The sequence below is a fragment of the Puma concolor genome, chromosome F2, assembly GCF_028749965.1.
Source record: "Puma concolor isolate L17-30 chromosome F2, mPumCon1.1.hap2, whole genome shotgun sequence".
Classification (NCBI taxonomy): Eukaryota; Metazoa; Chordata; class Mammalia; order Carnivora; family Felidae; genus Puma; species Puma concolor.
In genome coordinates, this window is record NC_141684.1 from 55,632,986 (window position 1) to 55,655,388 (window position 22,403).

The 22,403-nt window shown below is 37.2% G+C and overlaps 1 protein-coding gene across 1 annotated transcript in view; it reads right to left on the reverse strand.

Moving 5' to 3' along the window:
- Positions 1-344: 344 nt before the first annotated feature.
- LOC147572031 (uncharacterized) overlaps positions 345-22,403 on the reverse strand; it is a 602,793-nt gene continuing 580,734 nt past the window's right edge. Inside the window, exons 6-7 of the mRNA XM_086695885.1 lie at positions 18,704-18,805; positions 345-2,908 (exon numbers count right to left, since the gene is read on the reverse strand). Coding sequence (XP_086552011.1) covers positions 2,729-2,908; positions 18,704-18,805 — 282 coding nt within the window. The 3' untranslated portion in view covers positions 345-2,728. The remainder of the gene's footprint in view (positions 2,909-18,703; positions 18,806-22,403) is intronic.

Here is a 22,403-nt window from a genome sequence, read left to right on the forward strand (position 1 = left end):
ATGCGGGGCTCGAACTCACGGACCGCGAGATCGTGACCTGGCTGAAGTCGGACGCTTAACCGACTGCACCACCCAGGCGCCCCGCTAACCACCTCTCTTCTTTTTTTTTTTTTTTAAATTTTTTTTTTTTTTTCAACGTTTATTTATTTTTGGGACAGAGAGAGACAGAGCATGAACGGGGGAGGGGCAGAGAGAGAGGGAGACACAGAATCGGAAACAGGCTCCAGGCTCTGAGCCATCAGCCCAGAGCCCGACGCGGGGCTCGAACTCACGGACCGCGAGATCGTGACCTGGCTGAAGTCGGACGCCCAACCGACTGCGCCACCCAGGCGCCCCCCACCTCTCTTCTTTAAATGAACCATTGCTACCTATTTTCAGAAGATAAAAGTATATTAGTGTATTAGTTAGGTATTGCTGTGTAACAAATTGTATAGCAATTTATAGGCTTAAAATAATTTTATATTCTTATGATTTTATGAGTCATCAATTTGGGCAACTTTTGAGCTCAATTGGGCTGATGGCCTTTTCTGGGTCAATCACTTGGTTGTAGTCTTCTGGTGGCTTAACTAGGACTCAATTGCCTAAGATGGGCTCACTCACAAGTGAGGTGGTTAGCAGTGTATCCAGATGGGGTGCTCTCTGCTCCACTCCAAATGGTCTATCCAGTAGGCTAGTTCAGGGCTATTCACACCGTGGTCTTAGGGTTCCAAATGGAGTCAAAAGAGAACATGCCCTAATGTGCAAGTATTTTTTTGAGTCTTTGTTCATCTCATGCTTGCTAATATCCCATTGGCCAAAGCAAGTCAAATGGCCAAGGCCAGATTCAAAGGGTGGAGAAAAAACTTTACTTCTCCATGGGGGGAGAAGAGAGTAACATTGCAAGTATGTGTGAATATTAGAGGTCATCTTTGCAAATGACCTACCGTAGTTAATAAAGATTGATATATGGTTATTTAAAACACAGAGAAATTCAAATGGCAAATATACTAAAAATAAAAAATAGCATAGAGGAACAGAGTAGATTTTAAAATGAATTGAAGCATTTATTCTAAGCATCAAGCAAATATAAATTTAAGTAAACATTTTTTAATATCACTTAGATCTTACTTTTTTTCCCAAAAGGGTTTTATCCATTGGGAAAGATTATGTTAAACATCATTTAAATATTTAAGCCCTGAGGCATACCAGGTCATGAATTGTATTAACTTGCACAAAATGAAACTTGCACATAAATGGCCAAACATAATTTTCATCCTAGAATATTTTATCATAATTATGAAATATCATATTAAAGTATGAGTGAATTGCTTGAGCAATGTCACCAGTTCAGTGCTCTGACTGCGAAATGAGCAGTATTTACTCTTGAAACCTTCACTCAAATAAGGAGGCCCATTAATTCTGAGCAGGGTTTCAGTTATTGCTCTGAATTTAATCTGATCTTTTAATTCTTCTCTGCCTATAAAAAATTCATAGACTAGAGTTTGATGTACCACATGTTCCTGGTAAGCACACACCTTGCTTCTAATGTGCAATATATTTAAGAACAAAACAGGCGGGGTAAATGCTTGATCTTGCTGTAAAGTACAAAGTACATGACCAAAGAGAGCTCATTAAAGTCAGATAGCACCTTATGTGAAATTTTATGAGAGTCTCTGCCTAACTACTCTTGTGATAGTGTACTTACTTTGGAATTAAACTACTGCAAAAATATTCCTTTCTTCCTCTGTGCTTTCCAAGCTCTGACATCATTCTTTGCTGTCGCTCTGGTTTGTCTTCCTCTTTGCTGATTCCTCCACACACACTCAGTCAAGTTCAGCTCATCCAATAATTTCATTCATAGGCTACCCATTCCTGTTCTCTCACTTAACCTTTCCCATGGTTTATTTTATTTTATTTTATTTTATTTTATTTTATTTTATTTTATTTTATTTTATTTTATCTTATTATTTAAAATTTTTCTTTAATGTTTACTTTTGAGAGATAAAGACGCAGAGCATGAGCAGGGGAGGGGCAGAGAGAGAGGGAGACACAGAATGCAAAGCAGGCTCCAGGCTCCGAGCTGTCAGCATAGAGCCAGACGCAGAGCTTGAATCCAGGAATCATAAGATCATGACCCGAGCCTCCAAGGTCGGATGCTTAACCAACTAGCCACCCAGGCGCCCCTATTTGTTTTTTTAATGTAAGTTTTACTTCACTGCTTGAAACTTTCTGTCATCTTCAGACTTTCTTTACTCCTTCAGTGGAAATGTGGCTTCTTCAAATAAGACTGTATCTAACTATACATATATCTAACAATTATGAAATATATATGTGTATAAATAACTCTATAGCTATATAACTATATATCTCTATATCAATATCTATCTATCTATCTATCTTGCCTTCTTTTGTTATTCTGGTAAACCCAAAAGGGCTTAGCCTATTCTCTATATTTCAATACCTTTTGCATTTCAATTATTTCCTGCCATTGGTTTGCTTGGACATTGTAACCATGCTACTGCTCACATTACTCTCTCATATTTTTTCTAATCTCCTACTCAGTACTTAGCAACCTTAATGTCCAAATCAGTTTGTTACTCAATATACTGCCAGCAACCTTACCTTCCACTTCCTAATACTGCTCATTATCACTCTCATATCCTGGATTTTGTCATGATCAACCCCGCCCCGTCTCACAGATTACTAACTTGTTTTTATCTGACACTCACCTGACATTTCTTTACATCTGCTAAATCTTATTCTTACCTTCTTCAGGAACGGGCACTTTCTCTCTCCTTTGCCTACTTTGCATTTCTACTTTGGTGCAGCAGAAAGAGTAAGACTCAGAGAGTCTGAGCCTCAATCTTCCTCCACCAAATGGTAGTGGAATGATCTTAGCTAACTGCTTTGGGTCTCGACTTACTTTTTCCTGCAATGGAAACAAAATAAAAATCTATTTCACAAGATGAAGTGGATTCTCAAAGGATGGAGTTGAACTCCTGGTGAAGATTATTGAACACATATATAAATCTTATTGAAGCTATTATTTGCTGTTATAAGAACAAAAGTAACATTTTAAACAAAGTACCGTAATGAGTCGTCATCAAGTATGTCTACTCATGTTGCAACTATAAAATGATGCCATGTTTGTGGGCCTGTGGAAGGTTCTAGGAGGCTTGACAAGTGTAGGTCTGATCAGGATCAGATTTGGTGAGAACTGAATGAGCTACTAGTTGGAAACTAATTGGGGCACATAGATTTATTTACCTCTTTGCCTTTCCGTGGCACCATTTCTCTGAGCAGCACTTGTTCTACGTGCTTTTGCTTCTAGGTCATGGAATGTTGCTGAAGAAAGTCATGCAATGGTGAAATCATTTATTACACTGTAGATTGATGATCTCCAATTTTAGTTGGGCTTTTACCATTACTTTCTTCTCTTGTTTCATGGATCACTTTCCCTGAGCTGTCATGTTTTTCTCCTCAAGCTCCCAGTATCACTGTCCCTCTTCCTTCAGGCTGACTGATCTCATGAAGTAGGCCTGCACGTTTTCACTAGACTTAGCAGCTTTCTCCAAAGGTGGTTGCCTTTGCATCATGAGACATCTGTCTTTAATTAATGATGTATCATCGCTGTCTCTTTCCAGGTCACCCAGAGAGACAAATTTGTGTCCTTTGCTTTTTAATTCTTTGTATATCCAATTACTTACCAAATCCTACTCTCTCTTATATTTTTCTCATCAGGGGTGCCTGGGTGGCTCAGTTGGCTCAGGTCATGGTCTCACGGTTCGTGAGTCTGAGCCCCAAGTGCAGAGCCTGCTTGAGATTCTCTCTCTCCCTCTCTCTCTGCCCCTCTCTGCTCTCGCTCACTCTCTCAGAACAAATAAATACACTTAAAAAATTTTTTTTATGTGCCTTATTCGGGTTCTTATTCCGTTTGTATTGCACATTCCTTTCAAACTGCACTTCTCCTCCAGGGCCAAGCCTCTTGATGGCACACCCTGTGCTGGGCCCAGATATTAAAGGCACTGCTTAGCCTCTATTATTGCATGGTTTTAAAGTACACGTCTAATAATTTATCATCTGAATTTGTTACCTATCAAAGAAGACATGAGGTAATTTTTTTTTTTTTGGTCTGAGTACGAAAAGATAAAAGAAATCTTTTCATTTTTAAGACTTAGCTGAGGCATCAGCTCCTCAAGGAGATTTTTCTTGAGGGATAAATATTCCTTTTCGAGGCTTTTGTGTTACTTTACTTACCTTTATCCTAGTGGTTACCATATTATATTAAAATTATCTCTTTAGATACTCGTATCTCCCACTGGACTATCAACTTTTCAAAGGGTAGGGCCGTGTCCTTCAATTTTGTAATTGACATAGATGCCTGTGTTATCTCTGCAGGTGTTCAATAAACATTTGGTCATTTGGGTTGTTAGAAAATGATGAGGACTTTGGACTTTAGTCTATGGGTTTTATCGGTTTCTATTGTTTCTCAGGATAAGCTCAGATACATATTGCGCCAGGTGAAAAATTTTCCTATTCCCTTCTGGAATTTTCAATATTTCCTTTGTTAAATTATCTTTAACAATGTATTCTTTTATTTAAGTTATAGTTTAACTTTACATAAGTATGTTATTGAATTCTTCAGTACACAATCAAGAACCATCAGTCAACACTTTGCTAAGTTATGATGTCTATGATTGCTTCTCATTGAGACGGTTTTTATTTTTTTTTTTTTTAATTTTTTTTTTTTCAACGTTTATTTATTTTTGGGACAGAGAGAGACAGAGCATGAACGGGGGAGGGGCAGAGAGAGAGGGAGACACAGAATCGGAAACAGGCTCCAGGCTCTGAGCCATCAGCCCAGAGCCCGACGCGGGGCTCGAACTCACGGACCGCGAGATCGTGACCTGGCTGAAGTCGGACGCTTAACCGACTGCGCCACCCAGGCGCCCCAAGACGGTTTTTAAAAGAGCAACTTGGAGATCGTATTATGGAGACCAGTCTGTATTTGTATTGTGCTTGAGGTGATGCTGAAAATGTCAAGGCAAAAGAATGCATAATTTAGCTGATGCATTCACTTGTTTTGCTTTTATCATTAAATGTGATGGGCCACAAAAGCTACTTCTTTATGGAAAAACTCATACAATGGAAACGTAAAGCTCTCGGAACCAACGAGCCCCTTACATCGGTCAGTCAAAAACACAGATAAAAAATGTGATCTGAAGAAGTTTCAATTTAAAGTCTGGAATTTTACCAAGACTAAAGTTTTCTCCAATCCATATTCTTTTTGATCCATTCTACAAAATTGCTTTTTGTAATGTCAAATAAAAGAAGCCTTACATAATGAGTGACTTTGGCGAATCCATTTGTGCTGGAAATGGTGGCACTTATTTGCAACTTGGAGCAGAATGAGAACAAAATCAGTCTTTTACAATGATGTCATATACTCCAGAATTGCTGACATTTATTCTAATAATTTGAAGTGGGTAATGAAGGAATTGGAAGCCACTCCGTTTTCCTTCAACATACAGTTGGAGGAAACGACAGATGCCTTAGTGACCTCATTTTTGGATTTTCACATATTATGCATACACTGATATCATTTTGTGGGCTTTTTTTTTCTGGAAATTGCAAAATTGACTTCTTCTAAATCATTATTTTGCTAAGAAGAAATTCAAATGGAAGAAAATTCCATTTACTCTGCCTGTAGAGGGAGTGTCTGTAATGCTTGAAAATACATCTGGTTTTGTTGGTTTGTTGAAGAATGATGTCCGTTGTTCATTCTCTGTTAGCATACATGGCATCAGAGATTCTGAGAAGAATCCCCAGAGTCTTGTCTATGTACCATGCAAGCCATCCACTTTAGGAAAGCCAGAATCTTAGATCAGCATATCTTCAATTAGCTGGTTAGAAAATAATAGTGGAATAGAAATATGCCTTTAAAACTAACCATGTAATATAAAAATCCACATATATATGCATATACATATATAATAATACATATAATTTTAATGTTTATGCTTTAAAATACATACATAATAATATATAATATAAATTAATACACATTATATAAATATATGCATGTATTTAAAATATATAATACCTGCCTTTAAAATATGTATACATTTGCAATCATATAAATTAGTATACACATCGTACAAATAAACATTGTTTCTACGAAGAGCAAGCTGCCTTGTGATCAGCAACATATGAGAATGCCTTCCTTCCTACTCCATTGCCAACACTGAGAATTATCATTGGAAAAATATTTTCCACTTTGACAAGTGAGAAAAGTATATTATTATTATTATTTTAATTTTCAAACCTCTGTTACTGTGATCATTTAAAAATATCTTGAGGATTTGTCTTGTGAGGTTGATAGTTCATATACATTGCCTATTTTTAAAATTTTATCTTTTTATTTTTTGAGAGACAGAGACAGAGAGCTAGAGAGAGAGAGCCCACAAGAGCTGGGGAGGGGCAAAGGCAGATGAAGAAAGAATCTTAAGCAGGTTCCTCTCCCAGTGTGGAGCCTGATGCAGGGCTGGATCTCATGACCTTGAGATCATGACTGGAGCCAAAATCAAGAGCTGGACACTTAACCAACTGAGCCATCCAGATCCAGGTGCCCCTACATTGCTTAATTTAATATGGAAGTATTTATCTTTTGCTTAATGATGTCTTTGTACTCTGTGATGTAATATGGATATTAAGGCTTTCTCAGTCTCGTATATTGTGAATTTGTTTTTTGTTTGTCTTTTGTCTTTACATTTTGTATACGATGATTTTTTAAATGCTTTCTTTCTTTAAAAAACATGTATGTCATTCAATTCAATAAGCACATGGAACGTCCTAGCTGCGCTTTGAATTGAACTGACCCTGAGAAAAGAGATCTTAGAGAATTTGGTTTTGAGATATATAGATGGGTTGGGATTCCTGGATGCATATTAGTGTTTCTTGTTCCTTATCTTCCCTACTCCCTAAGTTATAATAGGTCATTCTTTCAGATACCTATGGAAAATAGTCTAGGTGTTCTAGTACCCATTTACAGATAATGAAGTAAAATCACAGAGTTCCAGCTTTTTAGAACTATAAATTTCTCCTGAGTAGAGTTTTTGCTGAAGGACAACATTAGAAATTCATTTCGTGAACTATATTTGCCCGCTTTAGTGAGCAACAAATGACAAATTCAGTCCAGAGCATCTTGATTTTTTTCAATGAAACCAAGATATCAGATATTTTGCCTTACTACATTGATGAATGACTCATATCAAGATAATCCATGCAGGGAAAAATATAACTTGGAGTCTAGTTCTTATTTTTGAGTATTACTCATGTTCATTACATGACAGGATACTGAAGTATGACGCAGATATTGAATGAATAGGAAAGACAGATTTTCCAGGCTAGTAAAATAAAGGGAAGACTGGAATTCTCCTTAAGCTTGTTTAAGGAGAGAGAGTAGGGATTCCATTGGGGTGTAAATTCTTCCTAGTGAGGGGTGCATCAAAGGTCTGATGATATAAATACTCTCCCTAAGACAGCTTCTTCTAGTCTAAGAAGAGAATGGAATAATTGAACACAAAATCTCCATCCTTTCACTTTTATTTGAGCTAAGTAGCATTCTCTTTGGAGTCTGTCTCTTAAAGGAAGTTGCTGCTGCCACTAATATTTAAGAGCAGAGGTCAGGTGGGGCGCCTGGGTGGCTCAGTTGGTTACGCGACCGACTTTGGCTCAGGTCATGATCTCACAGTTTGTGAGTTCGAGCCCTGCGTCGGGCTCTGTGCTGACAGCTCAGAGCCTGGAGCCTACTTCAGAGTCTGTCTTCCCCTCTCTCTACCCCTCCCCTGCTCATGCTCTGTGTCTGTCTGTCAATAATAAATAAACATTAAAAAAAAAAAGAGCAGAGGTCAGGTCAGGTCAGTTGTACAACAAATTAAAGTGGGCGAGAGATGGTAAGGGAAGAGACAATGACAGATAGAAAACTTGTATTTTGTGTCAGATTGAGATTTGATTTCCACTGAGTTGTTGCGATCTTTTGTCCTTGCCCTGGATTTTGGGGACCTGACAGAGGAATAGGGAATCCTATGTCCCAGGAGGAGCAATGGTTTTCTGCTGATTTCTACTTAGAAGATCACCATCTTATGTCATCATACCGGCTGCTGGAATAATGAAAAGGCAAATTTCTTGGTTCTTCTGCCTTTTTTTCCCTTCACGGCACAGGCGTGAGTTTTATATTTCCCTCTAATTACAGGGCATTAAGTTAGAACTAGCCGTTTACACCTTACAAATGAATCTTATGTAGCATTTTATCACCTAGTTAATATCTCAAGTCAAAGTTTTATTATGCTATATCACATGCCAGAGATTTTGTAAATTGAGATTTGGTAAAGTTGCCATTGTAAAATCTACCACATAAGTCAAATGGGAAGACTAAAGATAAAATTCACTAAGATTATTTTTTAATAGAGAAACTACGCTGGAATAAGAATAATTGTAGTAAGACACTAACTGATTTATAAAATCTTTTGGCTTCTTAATAGATGCTCTGGGAAGGGAAGATAGCTTCAAATATTTCTAAATTATAGGCGATTAGAATAAAATAAAGGTTAAACTGTCACTGCACATTTAGAAGTATTTTAAGATGACCTAGCCAAACTGACACTGGGTTGCTAATGCATGTGCTAAAGAAGTACTTGAATGGGGCCCGAGGATAAGTGGGATGTGGCAAAGTACTCATTTCTGGTGAGTGGAACAAGTGCAAGAAGGAAAAATTGTAGAAACTGACTTGTTAAGTATTCATTTGGCAGAAAAAGAACTATATTAATTTTAATTTCCTCAGAGAGGGAACAGGGAGAAAGCCCAAGTAGTTTAAATGGATAATAATAATAGTAATAGTGGTAATAAAGCAACTAAGCATATAATTCAGGTTATGGATTACAGAGATTTATTTTTTAAATGTTAAATAAATCATATTAGCAGTGTCACCTGGTAGGAATCTTTAGAGAAACTATTTTAAAAAGCAGGTAAAAATGAGTTGCATTTAATAGGTGATTTTTGTGTAAATGGTGCTTTTAGAAGCTGATGTTAGTCTGTCTTATACTTTTGTTTATGCTATGTACCTGCGCAGACTAGTAAATACTTAATAAATGCAGACTTTTTGAGGGTAGTTTAAAATTTACTCACAGTTTTTAATTAGTATTCTTTTCAGCTATCGTGTTTACAGGGAATACTTTCTGTGTATCTGGCTTTTTGCTAGGCACTTTGTAGATTTATGATAACTACAATACCCTTTTAAGTAAGTCAGAATTTTTTTTACAGCTTTATTGAGGTATAGGAGACTGAACTTCTCTCAAGCGTTCAATTTTATGACTTTATATATATAAATATATATATACGCCTGTGAAACTACGACCATAGTCAATGTAATGAACAGACTCATCACCTTCAAAAGTTTCCTTGTACTTTTTTTAATCCTCTCTGCTGCCCATCTTTCTCTTGTCCTCTATCAGCCTCTGATTCGTTTTATCCCCCTGTAGTCTAGTTTGCATTTTCTAGAGGTGTGCATAATGGGATCATATATTACATACTAATTTTTTGCCTGGTTTCTTTTACTCAGCATGATTATTTTAAAATCCATTCAAGTTGTGTTTCAGTTGTACATTCCCTTCTATTGCTGAGTAGTATTCCACTGTATGGATATACCACAGTTTGTCCAGTCACCTGCTGATGGATATGGATTGTTTCCAGTTTTTGGAAAGCATGACTAAAGCTACTATGAACATTCTTGTACAATCTTTGCATGGATGTATACTCTCATGACTTTTAGGTAAATACCTAGTAGTGGAATAGCTGGGTCCTATGGTAGGAATATGTATAACCTGTAAAGAAACTTCTAAACTGTTTTTCCAAAGTGGTTGTACAATTTATATTCCCACATATTTGGTATGGTCAGCCTTTTTTATTTTATCTATTCTTGTTTTTTAATTTAATTTATTTATTTTTAGTGAGCATGAGTTGATTAGTCTGACACACTGAATGAATAGTATTATCTGAATCATAAACTACAAAATCAGGAAATCACTAAGAGATGATGAGGTTAACACATTTACCAGATTAAAAAATGTATATATATCAAAGAAGAATAAAAAAATTGGCAATAGAGAGATTTTATCCTATCAGATGTGCTTTTTAAAAATACTAATGTCATCAATAATCTCTAGTGGAATTTTAAATGACCTATTGCAATCTGAAACTGATTAAAATAAATAGTAGTTCCTTGTAAATTCATGCCAAACATTTAATGAAATGTATCGAACATAAATGACTTACTTTTAAATCCAGCACTCCAAGCAAAAATGTCAGAAAAGGTTTTTCATTTTCACTCTTTGTTAATTGAAAACTAAACAAATAGATCTCCAGAAGAACAGAAGATTTTGGCCATTCTAATAAGGGCTATTCTGGATTGAATTATTTCCCCCACAAAGTCCTAACCCCCAGGACCTCAGAATGTGGCCTTATCTGGAAATAGGGTAGTTACAGATGTAATTAGTTAAGGTGAGGTCATACTGGAGGAGGATGGGCCCCTAATGTGACATGACTAGTGTCCTTACAAATAGGGGAAATTTTGACACAGATGAACATACATGCAGACAACACACGTGAAGATTGAAGTTACATGGCCAAAAGGCCACAAGCCAAGAAATTAACAAGAGATGGCTGGAAGAGATCCTTTCCTGGTATGTGTGTAATTTTTTTTTAATGTTTATTTACTTTTTTTTTTTTGAGAGAGAGAGAGAGAGGGAGAACGTGAGTGGGGGAGGGGCAGAGAGAGGGAGACACAGAATCAGAAGCAGGCTCCAGGTTCTGAGCTGTCACTAACTTTTTTTTTAAGAAATGCCAAACTGCCTTCTAAGGCAACAGTTGCATTTACATTCCCTTCAGCACTATATTACAGTTCCTATTGCTCTCTGTTCTCACCGGCACTTGGCATTGTCATTTTATTTTTATTTATTTTTACTTTTATTTATTTTTGAGAGAGAGAGAAGGCGGGGGGAAGAGCAGAGAGAGAGAGAGAGGGAGACAGAGAATCTGAAACAGGTTCCAGGCTCTGGGTGGTCGGCACAGAGCCCAATGCAGGGCTTGAACTCAGGAACTGGGAGATCATGACCTGAACTGAAGTGGGATGCTTAACCGACTGAGCTACCCAGGTGCCCCTGATACTGCTGTTTTAAAGTTTATTTTAGCCATTCTAAGATCTTAGGAGTTTTATCTCATGGTAGTTAAAATCTGTGTTTTCCTAATGATGAATAATGTTGAACATACTTTCACATGCTCATTTGTCATCTTGTATCTTTGGTGAAGTGTCTACTCAAGCCCTTATTGGCATAATTGTTAGTACGTCCGTTTATCTCTTCATAGACATCTGGGTTGTTTCCACCTTCTTGCTATTGTGAATAATGCTGCAGGGAACACTTATATCTATTTGAGTCCCTGATTTGAATACCTTTAGGTATATACCCAGAAGGGAAATTGCTGGGTCAATTCTATGGTAATTCTATGTTTAACTTTTTGGGATAATTCTGTTTGGATTTCTGTTTTTATATTTAAAATAGGTCTCTTACAGGCAGAATGTAGTCGGCACTTGCCTATCAATCTGGCATTCTCTGCTTTATAATCGGGATACTGTATTGGTTTCTAGGGATGCCGTAATGACGTGCCACAATTCTGGAAGCATATAAAATCACAGAGATGTCTTTTCTCACAGTCTGGAGACTAGAGGTTCCAACCCAGGTATGACAAGGGCTATGCTCCCTCTGTTCCCTCTAGGAGAGGATCCTCCTCTGCCACGTCTAGCTCCTAGTAGGCCCAAGTGTTCCTTAGCTTGTGGCCACATAACTCCAATCTCTGCCTCTGTCTTGACCTGGAGTTCTTGTGTGTCTGTGTCTTCACATTACCTTTTCTCATTTTATGGGAATAGCAGTCATATGAGATTAAGAACTCACTGTACTTCAGTATGACCTCATCTTAACTACTTCAGCAACCATCATACTTCTGGATAGGCTCACACTGAGCCACTAGGGGTTAGAACTGCAATATATCCTTTAGAGAGACACATTTGATCCATAACAGGTGTCTTTGTGCATGCACATTTAATGCCAATGTTACTATTTTACAGTTTCAGCTCTGACTCCCTTCTATTTGTCCTATATGTTCTTCCCCCCCTTTCCTTTTGCCTTCTTTTGGACTAAGTACTTTTATTATCCTTTTGGCATATTTTCTATGACTTAAAAAAATTTTTTTTAAAAGTTTACTTATATGAAAGAGAGAGAGAGAAAGAGAGAGCGAGAGACAGTGTGTGATCAGGGAAGGGGCAGAGAGAGGGACAGAGACAGAATCTGAAGCAGGCTCCAGGCTCTGAGCTGTCAGCACAGAGCCCAAGATGGGGCTCGAACTCATGAGCCCCGAGATCATGACCTGAGCTGAAGTTGGACGCTCAACTGAACAAGCCACCCAGGTGCCCCATCTACAACCTTTCTTTTTAAAAATCAATATTTTAAATTTTTCAATATAATTCTTTAATTTATCACAGACCATGTTTGAGTAATATTGTATTATGTCATGTATGGTATAAGAGATTTATAGCAATACATTTCTATTTCCTCCCTCCTCATCTTTGGGGTTCTTATATGTGCGTTTTATATGCAACTCATGTCACGTATCTCACAATAGAGCGTTCTTATTTTTCCTTAAAGCAGACCATTATTATTTAAAGATATGCAAATATAGGAAATGGATTTAAAATGGACTCACATATTCTATTTCTGGGGCTATTCACTCCTTTGTGTAGGTCTAGATTTCCATTTGTATTGTTTTCTTTCTGCTAAAATGATTTCCTTTGCCTTTTCTTAAAGTGCTTTTCTATTAATTTTGAATTCTTTTAATTTTTGTATATTGTCTTATTTTTTAACGTTTTTATTTTGAAGTAAATATAGACTGCAGATACTTGCAAATAGTAGAGAGATTCTTTATACCCTGCACTCAGTTTCTCCCAAAGGTAACATCTTGCATATTATAGTACAATATTAAATCAGGAAACTGACATTGATACAGTCCATACACCTGATTAATATTTTCACAAGTTTTGCACGCACCTGTATGAGTATATAATTGTATGCAGTTTTATCACATGTAACCACAAAGCTCCCTCATGCAGTCTTTTCACAGCCACACACATGCCTCAACCCATCCTGTCTTTAGCCCTGGGAGCCCTTAATCTTTTCTTCATCTCTGTGAGTGTTGTTTTATGTTAGTGATATTTTAAGAATTTAGTACTTTAAAAAAATCTTTCTCCATTGTCTGCTGGCTTACATAGTTTTTGAGAAGTCTGTCATTATTCTTTGCTCTCTTGTATGTAATGGTCTTTCCTCTGGCTACTTTTAAGATTTTTCTCTTTATTATGGTTTAAAGCAATCTGATCATGACTGTACATTCCTTGATGTAGTTTTATTCATGCTTTAGCTTCTTGGATCTGTGGTCTAATAATTTTCATCAAATTACAAAAATATCATCAGTCATTATTTCTTCAAACTTTTTTTTTCCCCTCCCCTCTCCCTTCTCTCTTTTATGTATGTTATGTCACTTGTATTTGTCCACATCTCTGGAGTTTTGTTTACTTTTTAAATTTCAATCTTTTTTCTCTCTGTGTTTCATTCTGTCTGATTTGTTTTTATTGTTATGTCTTCAAGTTCACTGATCTTTTCCCAATATGCTGTTAATCCCATCCACTGTAATTTTCATTTCAAGCATTGTATCTCATTTTTACAAGTCTGACGAGTCATTATTAGATCTTTTATTTCCTTATTTAACACCATCAATAATTTCTCTAGCCTTTGTAAGCTATGGAATACAGTTATGATAATTGTTTTAAAGTCCTTGTTTGTTAATTTTATTATCTGTGTTATTTCTAGGTCTATTGCAATTGAAGAGTCATATTGTCTAGCTTCTTTGCATGCCTTGTAACTTTAACATTGAATGCCATAATATGCCTTTTATAGAATATGAATTTTACTTTGTTATGTTCTACATGTTTTTGTGGTTTATAAACTCTCTTGAACTTTCTGGGTCACAAGTAAGTTTCTTGGATACATCTTGATCTTTTTAAAGCTTGCTTTCATTTCTTTTTTTTAGTTGGGACAATGCAGCTTTTATTGTTTGCCTAATTTTTTTTTTCCAGTATTGGAATAATTGCCTCTGACTCCTTTACCTGATGCGTCGTGTGCTATGAAGTTTTCTACCCTAGTGAGTGAGAACATATGACATCCTCAGCCTTGGGGGAGTGACAGGGTTTCTTCTTTCCACTCCTCTTGGTTTTTTTCTCCTGCCTTGGGTACAACCCACAGTCTTTATTCAGATATACTGCTTGGTACTACCTGAAGACTCAAGGGCTAGGTGCCATTTGCAGATCTCGGGAGCTCTGTCTGCAGATCTCAATCTCTGTGCAACTCTTCCCTGTGAACTCTAGTTGCTTTGGCCTCCTTGGCTCCTGGCTCTGACTCCTCAACTCAGGGAGAGTCCTGGAATCCACTTGTGTTCCAGCTTCCTCTGCTGCTGCCTGGAAATCTCTGAGCAATCAGCTGAGGTAATCAGAGGGCTCACATCATTTGTTTCCCTTTTTTCAGAAACAACTGTCCTGAATTCTTGATATTCAATGTTTCAACATCACTGTTTTTTTATGTATATATGTTTTTTTTTTAATTTTTTCCCAGGTGGGAGGAAAAATCTGGTCCCTGTTACTCAATCTTGACAAGAAACAGAAGTCCCAGTGAACATTTGTAAATGAATAAATGTCAGAGAATTCACTCATCGTATATATCACTTAACCTTGACTATTTCTTTCAAAGCTTTTATCACAGTTTAAAATGTGCATTTATAGTTTACTTACTTGGTTATTTATCTCTCTAACCATGCCATAAGCTCAAAGAAGCACAGACTATTTATTATTCACCAATGTATATCTAACACCACGTTTAGTTCATTGTTTTAATGAATAAACCAGTGAATTAAAGATTTTTGAAGAAAGGTTTTGAGGTGTAGGTAAAATGCAGCTTACCTACCATCCAAATTTTCAGAATTCAAAAGTGAAATTATAAATATTGACATAACAAAGTGTGATTAACATTATTATTTTATTTCCAATGAATCAAAGGATAAACATAACCAGTGAAGCTTTATATAGAAAATCATTGCCTAAAAAGATAAAGTACACTGTAAGTGTAAGAAACTTGTTGATTTTTTGATTAAATAAATGTTTTCTTTTTGGTCAGTGAAAATCCACCTGAATTTCCTTATTGCCACTAAGGCTGCAGGGCTGTGTCTTATCTAGATCTCCTCCGTGTATGTGAAATAGCACATTATCTGCTTCAAGGTAAAATTATTATTTCCTCAGGAGAAGGCAAACACCATCTATATATCTCCTTTGATGGTAAAAGATGAATATCACTATTATCATTGCAGACTTCCCTAGCTACCTGTTGTACTGCATATATTTTCTTTAATTTTTAAATTCTTGCTTGAATTTACAGAGAAATGGATCAAAGACATTTCTTGAAATTGAGTTTGGATGAGAAAAATTCCTCCTCTGCAAACATCCAAACCATATGGTGTAATGGAAATGGAAACAAAATTGGGCTTTTGCTTATGATTTGCAGGGGAAAATAACAAGAACTCATCATTTTTTAGGCAATGGATTTGAGCTTCCAGATCACCTTCAAACTTTTATGGTCAGCCTGATTTCCTTTGAGTTTTAAAATTTTAAAGAGATGTTTTTCAACTGTGTACTATGAAAAATGTGAAACACACAAACATGGATGGAATAGCATCAGAACCTTCATATACTCTGTGCCCGGCTCCAATAATCACCAGCTTGTAGTCAATCATATTTCCTCTCTATCCTCACCAATTCCCTAGATTATTTTGAAGCAAATTCTGTACATTGTATCATTTAAAAATCTCTAGCTCCAAGATATGCTTTAAAAATAATTACATACCATTGTAACACTTAAGAGTAAACTTGATTTTACAATTAATTATAATTTTGTTCAGATTTCCCTGCCTCTTAAATTATTTTAATATACAATTTGTTTGAATACGTTCTAAATGAATGTAATACATTGCAATTGTTTGATATAGCTCTCAAGTGCCTTTTAACTATATCTTCATTATCTTTTTTTTCCACTTGCAATGTATTTGTGGAAGGGGTGAGTTCCTTTGTTCTATAGAATTTCCTACAGTCTGGATTTTCCTGATCACATACCTGTGAAACTAACACTTCCCTCTGACCCCCTGCTTTTCTGTAAGTTGGTGGTAGGATCTAGAGGCTTGATGAAATTCAGGTTTGACTTTCATGACAAGGCTACTTCATAGGTAATGTATACTTACAAAATATCTTGCTTTCTTTTAGTGATGTTGGCTGTCATTGATGATCAGTGCATAGATCCATTAATTCATTAGTGTTTGTAAAATAGTCATATTTAAAATCTATCATTCTTTTTTCATTTGTTAGCTATAGTGCTTCTCTAAAGACACGCTTTTCTCATTAAGTGTTTGTTATTCAGATGCTTAGGTCATGCAGGAAAAGCAGGGTAAGTGTTCATTCTCTTTAGCAGTTTTCAGATTCATTCTGTGGTTGCCTAGAATCCTCTAATTGTGATCAATGCGATTTTTTTTAATGACAAATTATTTTTATAGAATAATTAGGCCATCTGGTCAACTCTGGTCTAACTCACTAATTCTTATAAGGGTCTTTGGATAATAACAGTGAAGAAATAAAGAAACATATAAACTGAAATAAAAGAAGGCTTATGATATACTAAAAAAATGCGTTAAAATAGATGCCACAATGGCCTTCTGCCTCCCCTCCCTTTCCCAGTTGACTTGTGAACTAAAAGCTATATCTTTATATTTGAAAAGGTAAAAAACTCCATTTTACTTAAGATGGCATGATATATAATATGCAGTCTTATATTAAAAGTCAGCGTCTTTAGGGGCACCTGGGTGACTCAGTCAGTTGAGCTTCTGATTTCAGCTCAGGTCATGAGGTCATGTCAAGAGGTTTCATGAGTTTGAGCCCCAGATCGGGCTCACTGCTGTCGGTACAGAGCCTGCTTCGGATCTTCTGTCTTCCTCTCTCTGCCCCTCCCCCACTTGCTCTCTCCCCAAGATAAATAAATATTTTAGAAAGTCAGCTTCTTTAGAAATTATGACAAAATGCTCAGACAGAGAGACGCACAAGCCACGTTGGTTATTCTCTTGGCTTTTTGACTAGTTTCTTGTGTTGGCGCTTATGGCAAAGTAAAGGACAGTACCTGTGTAAGTGGCAGGTGTCAGAAATCATTGTCTGAAATATTTCTCCTTTTAAAATGTTCATTCGTTTATTTTTGAAAGAGAGAGCGGGGGAGAGGCAGAGAAAGAGCGAGAGAGAATCACAAGCAGGCTCGGCATTGTCAATGCAGAGTCCAACTTGGGCTCAATCCCATGACGGTGAGATCATGACCTGGGTTGAAACCGATCATCAGATGCTCAACTGACTGGGACACCCAAGCCCCCTAGTCTATGAAATATTTCTAAAATGTCACAGAATAATTTGTGAACAGCAAACCGGAGCCCTTATATTATTCCCACATTCAGTATTCAACGTGCAGATTTACTTGATGCTGTTTATAATACTCTATGTGATATACGTCTAAGATCTAAAAATCACACTCATTGCCTGACATCCTCCCTCAATTTCATGGCTTCCCTTTTGTTTATTGACAAGGGATTTATATTCCCTAGGATTGACAAGTTGTATGTTCCGATTACTGAGTAAAATAATTAAAACTTAACTTCATGTGTCATCACTTTTGAATTGATATTCAAGTACGCATTGCCCAGGACACCAGACAGTCCTTTACAGGAAACACTTCTTGCATCCATATGGTTATCTGTCATTTTAGATAATAACAATGTCTTTATAGTGATTATTAGTATAAATTATTTATGTTAGTGACAGGAACATGAGAAATACATTAACCAGCAACTGCCTAAATGGTACATAGCACAGAACTTATGGGCACTTTTAGTCTTACTTGGATGCCTTTTCTTTCAGCTTGATTGGAGTTTAGTTCCTGTCTTTGGAATTATATCTGTTCATATCAGTGGAGCACAGACCACAGTGCCCAAGTGGCAACGGAACACATTTCTGTCTGGAAGACTCAAGGATGACTGGCTCCATTCTCAGTCATTGGCATCAGTATCATCATGATCATAACAAATACTTGTTGGGTGTTTACTGTGGTTGAGGTGTTTTTTTTTTGTTTTTTTTTTTTTTTTACAAATGCTATGCTGTTTAGTATCTCAACAACATTGTGAAGTGAATCTGTCTGCAGACCCAATACTACATAATTAGCTTCTGACTTGACCATGAACCAGTTTGTCTCCTCCAAACGATGAGAGACCACACTGCCTCAGTTTCTTGATCTTGAAAATGGGGATAATAATGTATCAACATTACAGGGTTGTTATGAGGATTAAATGAGTTATTACCTGCAAAGTGCGTAGAACCACAAGTGCTCTACGGTTATTAGCTGTTAATGGAACTGCTGAACCCAAAAGTAACCTAAATAATGGACATTTTGGCTGGAGAAGAACTTGGCACAATAAGAATACTTTGTGCGTTATTAACCTTGATGGTTTGTGGAATGCATGACACATTGTCTTCTGTCTTCTTGACATTGCTACATCGCCATCTGTGGTCCAGCCTCTGCAGCCCCTGGACTTGAAGCAGCTAAAAAAGGGAATTGAGACTGGTGTTTTTATCTTTTATTTTTATAACTTTTTTAAGCTTATTTTTATTTATTTTGAGAGAGGGAAAGAAAGAGCGTGTGAGTATGCAAGTGGGGGAGGGGCACAGAGAGAGGGAGACAGAGAATCCCAAGCAGGCTCTGGGATGACCAGCGCAGGGCTCGAATTCATGAACCATGAGATCATGACCGAAATCAAGAGCTGGATGCTTAACTGGCTTAAGGTGCCCTTAGTCTGGTGATTTTGGTGAGGTGACAAGAAAATTTACATTGTTTGCCTCCTGGAATTCAAAAAGCATCTTTATTTAGATCAGTTTAATAATTTGCACAGTTCGTGGGTTCGAGCCCCACACTGGGCTCTGTGCTGACAGCTCGGAGCCTGGAGCCTGCTTCAGATTCTGTGTCTCCCTCTCTCTCTGCCTTTCCCCTTCTCATGCTCTGTCTCTTTCCCTCTCTCTCTCTCAAAAATAAATGAACATTAAAAAAATAAAAAGTAATAATTTTCTGTAGCACTGAAAGCCATTCTTATCAGTCAGTAGAAGCCAGATTATTCTTTAGTAACAAATTAAGCCTGAAATTGCTGGGGCTTAGCCCAACAAAGATTTATTCCCATTGGATTTTTGCCAGTCAGAGACAGAGACAGAGAAAAAAGACAGAGAAAAAAAGCACATAAACTTTTTATTACCTCAACCCAGAAGTGATGCATGTCACTTTTGTTCACATTTAATTCTCCAGAACTAGAACATGTTCTTACCTAACTATAAAAGGGCCAGGAAATGTAGAGGAGAAAATGGAATATTTAACACTGCCTTCTCTTCCACACACTCCAAATGGCTCCTGAATACTTACTGATTACAGGTCTAAGCATTTGTTGCGAGTGATCCTGTAATTGTTGGTAATGAGAGATTGGTAAAACCACTCCCTGGATGGAGTTCAGGCTATAGGAAGGGTTGGTTTGGGCTGTGACACTCACTCACTGATTGGACCATAAGTGGGTACAGTATGTAGGTGGTAAAGAATAAATGTTGTCAAAAGGAAAGAAGTAGTCTTCGTGTTTTGCTGAGACATTTCTCCATTATCCCTTTGGACTTGGCCAAGAACTAAGGCATTTTTTCCTCTTTGCAAAACATAATTTAAAAGTTCTGGGTGGGGCACCTGGGTGGCTCAGTTGGTTAAGCAGCCGACTTTGGCTCAGGTCATGATCTCGCGGTCCGTGAGTTCGAGCCCCGCGTCAGGCTCTGTGCTGACAGCTCAGAGCCTGGAGCCTGTTTCAGATTCTGTGTCTCCCTCTCTCTGACCCTCCCCCGTTCATGCTCTGTCTCTCTCTCTGTCTCAAAAATAAATAAACATTAAAAAGAAATTAAAAAAAAAGTTCTGGGTGAATGTGATATCCCAGGATCTATGTATGTATGCATATACGTGTGTGTGTGTGTGTGTGTGTGTGTGCGTGTGTGTGTGTGTTCACTTAAGTATTTAAATGCCAATCCTGGGGATTCCTGTAATAGGTTCTATTATTATGTTTGTTTTATAGCAAAGATACTAAAGTTCAGAGACAGTAAGCAACTTGTCCAAAATCCAAAATCCACAGCTAGGAAATGTCAAAACTGGAATTTGAACCCCGTTCAGCCTGAGACTAACTTGTGACCTCTTCTTGAAGGCTACACTGCACCTCCCACACCTGGCATTTTCCCCTCCTTTTTTCTTTCATTTCTTTTTTTTTTTTTGTAATATCTCTTTTGCTAGAATGTTTTGCTTCCTACCCCTCATGCCCAATACCTAGTACATTACTTTCTTTAGCATAGAAATTCAATAGATCTTTAAAATATTAAAAGACGAAAAACCCAAGCTAGAATTGAGGCTTAAAAGCAAATTGAAGTTTTGATGAGCCCCATTCAATATCAGAATGTGAAATTGTGTGATGGAGGATGCTATGTATACTGTGTCTTCTGCATTGAAGAGGCCAATCCTCATACAAAACTCTCTTCTGAAAGGCTGCTTAGGCATAGAGCTGATAGGCCCCATCCTGCACCATCGCCTCTGTCCAGAGCTGGTCTGACCAAGAGAGGGCATTTGATGCCAGTCCATAGCCTGACCAGAACCTTTTAAATTGTTCCAGAATGAAACTTCGGCCAATGGAAGCTTGATTTTTATGCAGAGAGACCATTGGTGATTTGGTAGCAGTTTTATAGTGTGGCTTGATGTCTGAGGAGAAGACAGCACAAAAATCAGATGAGAGTTCGAGGTAGAAACTGTGATGGAGTGGAAGCCATCTAAGAGAGAATGGACAGAAGTGCACAGTAGTGGTGGCAGGTGGAACCCTTGAGTCTTGTTAAGGGTAGAAACGAAGAAAAAAGATCAGTAAACACTTTCTGCTTAGGGATGGGATAACCCTTTTGCTGAGCTGTGTTGGATTCTGAGAGATGGTCCACTTCCCATATTCTGTTTTAGTTCTTCCTGTAAAATCTGGTGGCCAGACTTTTCTTGGCTAACATAAGGCTGGTCACTTGGCTGGCATTTCTGTTTGCCTTATGTTCATGTGATGTCACCTCTTCCTGCAGGTGACCACACTGGTTTTTATAAACAAGGTCTAGCACTTTCCTTTCTTTTTCTTTCTTTCTTTCTTTCTTTCTTTCTTTCTTTCTTTCTTTCTTTCTTTCTTTCTTTCTTTCTTTCTTTCTTTCTTTCTTTCTTTCTCTTTCATAACAATTATCCTCCTCATGCCTATGAGAACAGATTGGTTTTGAAGTTTAACAACTTACCTTTATGTTTATGTGTTATAAGTCTATTTAGGGAAGGTAGGGATGTGGGTCATGTGAATGAAGGTACCAGATCTATGCCCAGGTTATTTCTGAATGGAATAGAAATAATTATTTTACAAAAAATCAAAAGTAACTCTTTTGTTTATTTCAGCAGTTCAGTTGAGGGTTTTTTTTAAAGGTAAGTGCTACATGGGGCTTAGAGTCACAACCCTGAGATCAAGAGACACATTCTCTATGAACTGAGCCAGGCAGGTGCCCTCTATTTGGGTGTTTCTTAGTGAGCTATCACTCTGTCTTGCTTCTGGTACCTTTGTTGTTGTTGTTTTTTTTTTATGCCTCTGTGGACAAAGAAAATGGTTAGTTACTTTTTCTTTCACTTTTATTTTCCCAGTTGTATCCCTCTTCACCAATTCTACACCTCTCTTCATCTTTTCTTATAATGTACAAAGAATTGCTTTCTACTACTCCAGGAATATTCCCCACAAATGAAACGTGGACCTAAAAGTGCCAGAGAATGTCTTTATACTTGAATTGGTATTAAATGGAAAGAGATTTTTAGCTTATATTTTAGACATTAAACAACATAGTGGCTTAAAGCTAAAGAAAAAAAAGGGCTTCTTTTTCTTTTTCCCTAACTCTGGTGTGCAGAGCAACCCTTGAATGAAATTGTTTTATTTATATTTTATAGTAGAACTCTACTGTAATACTGGGATAGTGGCCAAGGAACTGAAGGTTCTCAGAAACACAAAGAGATTTACTTACCCCTGCTGGGCAGTATGTGAAGCTCTGAAAAAAATGTGACCTTCAGCTGGATGTCACTGGG